The sequence below is a fragment of the Wasmannia auropunctata genome, unplaced genomic scaffold (assembly GCF_000956235.1).
Source record: "Wasmannia auropunctata unplaced genomic scaffold, wasmannia.A_1.0 LD335269.1, whole genome shotgun sequence".
NCBI lineage: Eukaryota > Metazoa > Arthropoda > Insecta > Hymenoptera > Formicidae > Wasmannia > Wasmannia auropunctata.
The window spans coordinates 21,012-30,958 of NW_012027621.1; the positions used below are offsets into that span (position 1 = coordinate 21,012).

A 9,947-nucleotide genomic window follows, 5' to 3' on the forward strand; every position below is an offset into this window, starting at 1 on the left:
TATCCCCTGTGTGCCTTGTCGACTCAGTTCCCCCTTCCCCCGCAACCCTGCGCGGAGGGTGACGACGGGAAGCTGCAGTAACTATTCCCTCTTCCACACAGCACTGGCGACCTAGTCGATGTGCTCCCGCTGCTTTCACACCCGGACACGCGGTGCACTCGCTCGGAGAGGCGCACTTCATCGTGAAAGATTTGTAAACGCGCCGAGCACGCGACGGCACGAATAATCTGAATACTTTCGGTCGAATCAACATTCGTGGAAACGGAAAGTCAACTTTTTGGAGAGACCCGCCGGGCGTGTGTTATGTCTTTGCTGACGTCCAAGACGTCTCCGTAATAATTATGAAAATTTTGATTTTATAGCTGACTTTATTGATGCATCAGCATAGTTGATTTATATTATATTATAAAATAGAAGAATAAATTAAGTAACATTTAGCGCTAACGAGCATGAAAGTAGGAACCACCTATCTTATGTAATGCCACATGCACCAGAAGTTGTTAAAGCTCACGGCATAATTTATGGCGCGATCATTTCGTCGGCAGCTTCTACTCCCCTTTGAGACTAATGGAAATCGTACTGTGGAAAGCGTGAGCAGAACCTATAAAGAACCTGCTGCAGTCTATACCGCGCCCATGAATGCACGAAGTTATCAATGTTAAAATGGGTTATCATCGAATAGAGTAACGTTTCAGGCAATATTTCTTCCATCTCTAGCTCTCTCTTTCTCTCTCTCTCTCTCTCTTTCTCTCTGTTTATTATGTTGCAGGGATTATTTTATAGATGCTAAATCAAGCAACAAAAAGATCCAAGGAATGCTTGAAAGGCATCTATAATACACCTCAGGGCGTATATCTATACTCTTTAGAGCTTTTTATAGTGTTTATATAATCACAAGGGGATCTTTGACGTAATATTTGCCACGTAATTATGAATAAAGCAGGGCTTCTTATTGACTATGTAAGCATAAATTGAAAGCGACCGTACGTATATACGTATAAGGGAACGGGGGGCAAATAGTGACAGAGCGTAATTAGTGTCACTTTAAATTTCTTCTCTTTCCCGCGTTTATTTTACCACTACTCGTTAATAGAAAGACAGTTCTCAAGCATCTAATCATCTTCTGAAAAAGCCCGCGTAAAAATCAAAAGCCAAACATAACTAGCGGAGAAGTTTAAAAATTTTACATTCGTGAAATAAAGTAAAACCTGGATCTTTTTTTAATATTTGAAGTTATATTAACCTATCTATTCTGTGTCATACGGTACCTTTTTCCTCTATTTTGATATAATTCCTTGTATATTAATTTTATTTCTCTCAGTAAAGTTTTAAAGGAAAAAATAGCTCCTGGGGCTCCTGGGTCAGCTTTTTTGAAAATCTAGCCCTTATACATGACTTATAGAAACTCTAATTAAGTTTTTTGTTTATTTGAAAGTGGAAAGTACTCTTTTAGTGAAAAATCACATCTTGTAAACTTGAAATTAGCTTGTAGGGGAGAGAGGAAAAAATCCGTCACTATTTGCCCCCCTCACTTTCATAATAATATTCCCGTGAGAATATTTTGATTTCTAAGGCCTTCAGATTTCCTGCAAACAACCTGCTCAGATGCATTCACACGATTCATCCTGCGAAACGGTTTTCTTGAGGGAAATTCTGCTGGAAGCGCGCAAGAGATTTATTCGCGACGCGCAGGCAGACACGTACGATAACAAAATATCGGAATTATGAATCTTTCATGGACGGCAATGCTCCCGCTCCGACGAAATTGAAACGGGACCGAAGTGCTACAATAAAAAGCGGCCCGACTCGAAATGGCATCATTTCACAGCTGCGCCAATAATTGATCGCTCGAACGCAGATGAATGCCCATTGATGTTGCACGAAAACGCGCAGGATAAATGCCGTTGCAAACGCAACGGTCGAGCCAACGCATATCCCCAAGATCGATTTTGCCTCCCCCCTCCCGCCCCCCTTCCGACTACACACACATAAGAGAGAACAGTACCACTGCCAGTCGCGTCCATCGTGTATCGTGCATCTTCCACGAAGTAGCTTTAGCAGTTTATCCGTCTACGGAGGAACTTCAACTCGTTTACATCGTGCAACGAGTAATTTCTGTCATAGGGAGACCCTTTAAGCGTGCACACACGTGAACAACAGTAGATTTTATAAATGGATAAAAGTTTTCAATGGAGGGAACGTGGTAGAAGGAACTTCGTAGAACGGAAACGGGAAAGTAGGTCTCATGGAAACCACTGATTAATCTTTCGCGGCGCCTCTTTCATGCCTCACTGAGAATAAAGGGTAATTTTGTTATTCCGTAAAAATAGCTGCCGTCATTTGTAATTTGTTTTGTCAGAAAGAAGTCTGTCCGTCCGTAATCAGGTTAGTCACTAAAATAAATAAATGACTATATACGTTGCTCGTGTTACATTCCTTTTACTAAGAGAAAAAGAGAGAGAGAGAGAGCTTTGAAAATAATTTCATAATTAAGCAAGAGAAATGCACTAATAAATTATTAAAAATATATTTGTAAAAAAAATATTATGTATCCTTAATACTTCCTTATGTTTAACATGTTTCATTTTTTTTTTAAGTTTCAAGAAAATCTTGAAAATTTTGACCATCTTTAAATGTTTAGAATAAGCTTTCCTTGAAAATCTTTGAATATAAAAATGAAACGTATATCATTAGTATTGAAATTAATATTTACAATCCTCCTAGCCATATTATTAGATGCATAGATATTTTGATAAATTTATCTTAATTGATCAAAAATGGAAACTACTTTTATTTTTATATTTAAAATAGAGTTTTCTTAGACATTTTCAATTAATAAAAATACAGTTTTGACAGCATTTATCAAACATTTATTTTTGTCAAATAAAAAGATAAATACATTTCTTTACTGATAATTTCTTATATAAAATGATTTTGTTATTTTCCAGTAAGAAGCAATAAACATTTTAGAGCTTTCTTAATTTATATTGCATTTAATACTCTTCTGTTTACAATTGTAGAATACAATTATAGTTCGTAAATAATTCACTATTTTCAAAATATTTCTTCTCATTTAAAGTATGTATAGACACACACTTACACACATCATATCAGATGTCAGTACAGATTTGCATTTTTCAGTTAAAAAAAGTGACACCTAATTTTATTAAATATAAAACAGGGAGTGGGCTGCGAGAAATCTGCAGTTAATTTCCTCTTTCGCTATCTTTTTTATTTCGTTCAACGTTCTCTTCATTATCTATTTTTCTATGCCGCGGGTAAGTAAAATCAATACATCTGCAGTATAAAACTCTATGAAGCTGAAGAACAAAACGGCCGCCGACGGGGAGGAAAGCTTCTCTTCGCTCTGTTAATTTTTATGTCGCGCGAATCGTTGCATTTCCGGGCGAATAAAACTTCGCGGAAAACTAGTTTTGGAGACTAGAAATAAATTCGTGAATATCTCAAAGCCGTTGAAACGTATTTTGAAGTTATACCTTGTAGAGAAAAGAGGCTAGGCCCTATCATACCGTCTTTCTCCTCTTGCTTCTCGATCATCAATCTCTCGCAACATCGTAGCGCGCCGACTTTACGGAGATAAAAAAAAAAAGGATAATAACAACGCCACCGGCGCGAACGGTGTGAAGCTAGATGAAACGAGCGAGAGAAAGTAGGGCAATTTGCATAGGGCGTCCGATCAAAGTTCTCTCTCTTTCTCTCTGAGCATCCAGCGATGGAATATCATCGGCGAAAAATGGCGGCGTACGATAGAAATCCGGCGATGTCAGCAACTTTGAGAAATAACCTTTACAGCCCTATCGATGTATGTTTAGCACGCACGCATGTGTGTCCCCCTTTCTTCCCATTGGCTGTAGTGCAAATTGTTCGACGGTCTAATTTACGATTATTCTATCAACGACGTGTCGTTGTCTTTAACGAAAGTTGCGCGAAACCGCGTCGCGGTTTTCCTATTATTTCGTCGAATTTACCGTACACGACGGGAAATCGGGAAGGCGGCAGGAAGGGAGGGGACATAATCTTCGCCCGAAACTCATTTCCGGAGATAATCCCCGGATAAGAACATTATTCTGTTGCCCTATGCATTAAAAAGACCGCCACCTGTTAAACGCGTTTATTACACGAAGCGACGGTAATTCGTTTTGTCGCGCGACGTTGTGTATAGTAATAGTGCATCGCGAACTAATTAATATCTTGTAACGTAGAATTAACGCACACTGATAACTCCATCAAATTTAAATATTCGTACCGTCACACACACGCTAAAAGGTATCATGTATAAATTGTACGATTACTCTTAATGTAATAATATTATTTTACGCGAATGGTAAGCTAATATTTTAAAACGCTCTCGAAAATTCAGATAAAAAAATATGGAAATACGCTTGAAAATAAATACACAAAAAATTGTTCACATTCATGATTCTGTAATGTAATCCCGTTGTCTCTTTGTGTAAACTACGTTGGACGTACTGTCTCGTTTAGTTTGTAGAACGAATAATGCTTATCAGATCAACTGCCCGCCGTCATTATTCTCTTGTGTAATTAAACTATGCAACTACTGCAAGCATTGCGGAGACGAGAACTGCACACGTGTTACATTATTCTCACGTCTAAATGCCGTTTATACATCGAATTCTCTTCAAGCTATACGAATTTAATTTATTTCTTAACGAATCGTTTTTAAAGCGACGCTATATCGTCTTCGAGATGTGGCGCGCGGGATGTAAAAAAATATAATTGCTTCTCCTGAAATAGAAGGCAACGGAATGATAACTCTTATCGCAGTGCTACAGCCGCCTGTAGACGTTAATCTTGCGCTCGGTGTGAGAAATGCATCAGCGAGACGAATGCACTCGCTGCGCGCCTCGCGCGCGCTATGCTAATCCGGGCTTCAATGTCATTTCACTCTTTCGACGAAACAACGAGAGAGGCGTCGCTTCGCTGAGAATAAGCCCCTAATAAACAATGCGTTAACTACTTCTCGGAGAGCGAATTAAAGTCTTACGTGATCGCATTATCCGCGGATGTATCTCATCTAGCGGAGAGACGATCACGGAATTCGCGAGTATCGACGCGCGCGCGCGCGCGTGCGCTTGTTACTCAACTTCGATATCGTTACACTTCCCCAACACATCGCGACAACGAAATGCACTCACCGTTTATTCGAAATCAATTATTTATCGCCGACTACATGGAGCGAAAAGCGAGAGATATATATTGCAGAAAGAAAGTGAGATTGCGGAAGTGAATCGGCGAGTGCTCGCGTAGGCAATATCCATGTTGTACACTGACATCAATACATAATTTTTAAGTTGCATTAAATTCCATCCGCATAACGATTTTAATAAGATTAATTTTATCTTGATGTAATTATTGCCATATCTAATATTTATTTTTATATACAATTTAATTTATGTTTAACGAAGAGCTTGTTTTCATCTCTCTAATATACGTGAGAGTTTTGTTAAGCTGTACTGGGAGTACGTGTGTGTATGTTCGCTACTGCATTACGTGACTCCTACTTTCTTTCCCCTGATACCAGACGGAGAATATCCTCACGTAGAACGAGATATATATTAGAAGACATTTTTACGGCGCGGCAGCAATTTATGGTATCTTAAATAAAATCGATAATATTCATTTCGATTATATCGAATTCTTTTCTTGTTTAATTCTATCGGGATCTTTGAAACGTCAGAATTTAAATGCTATTAGTCCCGTTTACCAGAGTAATAATATACATTGAATTATCATTTTTTATGCGTATTAATCAGCCTATATTTTTGCAAATTGCGCTTGTAAGCGCACGTTTCTAATTTCTTTCGTCTTCCAGTTTTAGACATGACACTATATTTGCGCCGTTGTATATTAAACAGCGAAGTACCGCATATTACACTCGCGAGGTCGCGTTTGATTTTGTTCGCTTCGTTCCGCGTTCGTTTATATATATGTATACTTATACTATACCACGCAGCACGTCTTTTCTTCTCGTTTCTCGGGGTTGTACACTTTTACAGCTTTTACACCGATGACGCCAAGTGGAGCGACGCGAATTCATCGCTTGACGGCAACTACGCGTCATAGAATTTCGCGAATGTAACGCGCGCTTCTATTCCTCGCCGGCTGCGAAAAATTCGTGTCTCGTCGACACCAGACGAGACGCGTCGAGAGGTCGCATCTTCTTTTTACTGTTCGTTGCCCGTGCGAAAGCTCCCTAATGACGCAATCTCGAAAAATATACCGTAAAGAATTGAATTTACGCTCTTTCGGAGAATATTTGAAACTCTGCAATAAATTCAGATCAAGATATTTGATCTGACAAAGTTTAGTTTCTAAAGTCAACAAATATTTTTCAAATTTGAAACTTGGCGTTATAGTTAGATATTCTCAGCATTTGACTATCGGGTGAACTATCGGAAAATTCAGCGAGGCCAGCGTGGCTAAAAGGAGATACGTTCATTTTGATTCTGAATTTTCCGGCATTGTTAAACGTTTGACTCAGCGCCAATTGTGCATGGCGTACCTATTTGCCAGCCCGAATTCAATTGCGCTATACATGTTTTAGCTAAACTACTCCCCGTTAACTATTTGCGTGAACGGCACAAGTCAAAGTACAATATGAAACAATTAAATTGTTAATATTGTTGAAATATTGCTTCATTGGTATAAATAAATTGAATTTATTCAAGCAATCATTAAGCAATTTCTTTTTTTTTTACATCAAAATGTATTATTGATATGTCAAGAATTTTTATTAAAAGAATTAATACACGTGATATTTATAATAATGCAAATTTTCACAATTTTATCTTCTCAATATCTATAATGTCTATAAAATATTCGTACACTGAGAGAAAAAAATGGTTGCGATTACCATAATTAAACTATAAATGTGTAGTCATTTGCGGCGCCAACTATATATTGTGAGTTTAATAGAGTTATAAATATAATTGTTATTTCTAAAGTTATAAGAGTAATAAAACTCTAAAAATAGGACCCCTAACCATAATTATTTTACTATGCGATTATACTCGTAGCTGCAAATACCAAACATTTTTTCTCGTTGTAAAAAATTGACTGCGAGCGAATCAATTGCGCTTAGCATTATGGGAAATATAGAGCGGAAGTTTGCATTAAAAATGGCGTTATTAATTACAGGATTACTACAAAGTCTGTTTTCATTAAACGCTCGAAACAGGATGCTCGGTAGTGTACCGCGGCAGTGACAGAAACCAGTCATTCGTCAGACGTTACCACATAGAGGCTCCTTGACGCCGCAGTAGTAACAGCAGCCCCGTGGCCAGACGCGTCTCGAGCTGACAGAACGAAATGGTTTATGCCGACCATTAGTTAGACATACTCGTAAATTTCGTAATCGTTCAAAACTCGACGTACGGAAACTTCTAATTATTGTTACGTTAACAAATAGATTTTACGAGATTATATATTACCAGTATATCGAATGTCTAATTAAATTCAGACTGGCAATATACGCGGAAAATATCTGACTAATATATTGATGGTAGTATCGAGCGATAATTATAATGAATTTCAATAGTGTGCGCGAATAAAATTTATTACCTAGTTTATTTTTCGCAAAATCTTTTATAAAATGCAAACTCTCTTATAAAGTGGAACGTTTAACAACTTATTACTTAGCTTAGATTTTATAAAATTTTTTATGAAATAAAAGGAATTCATGTGTAACGATTCAATACGTATAAAATAAGAAAAATTTTTTGATGCTTGTAAGCAGAATTGTTCGAAATTTCGGACGAAACTTGACTTATTACCATTTAACGCACGATTATCATTATCTGTCGCCTGTGCCAAGCCAAGCCTATATCAAAGCCAATTGTTAAAGGGATTGTGCGGCGGGTATAACACACTCCGAAGTGACCCATTAGATCACCAAGCCGGGGCTCCGATTAGGAATGACCCGGTGCCTGGAAACGGTGCCTATTGTATGTATGTGACAGCCGTTCGATTCTACGGCGTCCTCGTCTACCCGGCGAACCCTTGATTTCCCACCCCTGTACATCCATTATGAGCCCTTGAAGCCTCACAATGGTCCGGTGTGTAACCAACCGAAACTAGGGGTAATTTCGTGTAGGACGAGGGGGACAGGGAAAGGTCGGGGCGGGGAAGCCAAAGCAACTCGATCGACAAGTGCATTCCAGATTCGTCTAATCGATGGGAAATCGTGAACGAGTTGCGCGAGTTTAGAGCGAGTTTAGTTCCCAAAGTGAACGGTAACATCTCCTCTGAGACAACGGAATTACCTGAGAGAGCGATAAGAGTTAAGACAACGATAAGAGGAGGAGAGGGAATGCCAGGCGCTATACTGAGGTAAACTTGCGAGAAGTTTTAATTCTCATCTTAATTTTTTTGACAAGTTTAATGATTAAACTAAAAAGTTACAATCGGTCATTGAATCAATGTGCTGCTATTTGTTACTACCTCAGATTATCTTCTTATGAGTGGATCGTGTCAAATGTTATTTTGAAGAATGCTTATTATATAACAAGGAGGCCAAAAGGATATTAAGGATATAAATTTATGGAAACGAGGGGACCTGAAATGAGAGTTCGCTTTAGAAAGCTTTCTAATTTTGTATGAACTGACATTTGTAGTTTAGAGAGAGTTATACATATATATACATAAATTTAACAATAAGAAGAGAGCTATAAGATTGTTAAAACTGTCGAATAGCAATGGAAAGTTACTTTAAATAACTTTTAACACTAATCTGTTTATTTAAAATTTATTTAACTATACACACATATATATATATATATATATAGTTTTGATAGTATAACATAATTTTTTAATAATACAAGATATCTTCGCCTCAAAGGGTGTTATACTAAAATCATGTGTGTTATATATCGTGTTATTCTCGAATAATAGCAGTTTTTCAGATACTTCAAATTATATCTATAAGTATCTGGACAAATCCGATTAAATTTGTCCTCACTGAATTAACGATAAGCATCTGGGCAGTTTGAACGTCGGTCCGTTGTGTGGCGAGAATCTTTCTGAATAAATAAGTACTCGATGTGCTTTCCCTTGGGTGTATTTCTATCGGAAATATCACTAGTCGCGTTGATCGCGTGTGTCTTTCACCGGCCCCTCGTGAAAAGTTCTATTTGCGATCTTTGATTGAACGCCGTTTTTCCAAACTCGCCGCAATTGCCATTAAATATGAATGAAGAAAAGGAAGAGTTGCACGCGCGCGCCGGACGATGCCCCTTCTTCCCGCTCCATTCGTTCGTCCGAAACATCGAGCCGGAATGCCCGGCACGAAACAAACGACGCGGCTCATCGATAATTCATTACCATCTACCATCAATTCCTTATCTTGCTGCTCTGTATGCTCTACGATCCGTGGGGGATCGCCCCTCGTAATCTCTTCGATGGAATCGGCTTGCGGCTTGACGAGCGAAAGGGAATGCGCTCTTGTGGATTATGACGTTCGGCGAACTTTCTTTCTCCGATATTTTATATACAGCTGCGTTTAACGGAGATACTTCGAATACTTCTCACGTCGATTATAAGACATTTCGCGAATTCACTCACGTGAGAAATATTTAAATATATACGAACGCGCGCGCATATCGTATTCGCGTACATTTCCTGCAGCCTAATGTTCTTCATATGTCGATCAACTTCAAATAAAAGTTCAAATAAACTTCCTGTCTTGTCTAAATTATTACAATAAACTTACGGACGCTTTATTTCATCCCGCAGTCTCTAATCTCGTGATTACATTGAGAAGCCTGTAATCGAATTAATTTCAGCGACTCCGCGTTCGCAAGAATACTAATTCAGTAGAGAGCCGAAGTGGAACTCTTGCAACAGCCCACGAGATAATGACTTATTATCAGAACCACGAAAAAGCGAGATAAAAATGTCGTAAAAATTGA

General features: G+C 38.3%; 1 protein-coding gene across 1 annotated transcript in view; it reads right to left on the reverse strand.

Moving 5' to 3' along the window:
- LOC105457342 (probable maleylacetoacetate isomerase 2) overlaps positions 1 to 3,558 on the reverse strand; it is a 21,065-nt gene extending 17,507 nt beyond the window's left edge. Inside the window, exon 1 of the mRNA XM_011701959.1 lies at positions 3,498 to 3,558. Coding sequence (XP_011700261.1) covers positions 3,498 to 3,558 — 61 coding nt within the window. The remainder of the gene's footprint in view (positions 1 to 3,497) is intronic.
- Between the last annotated feature and the right edge of the window lie 6,389 nt (positions 3,559 to 9,947).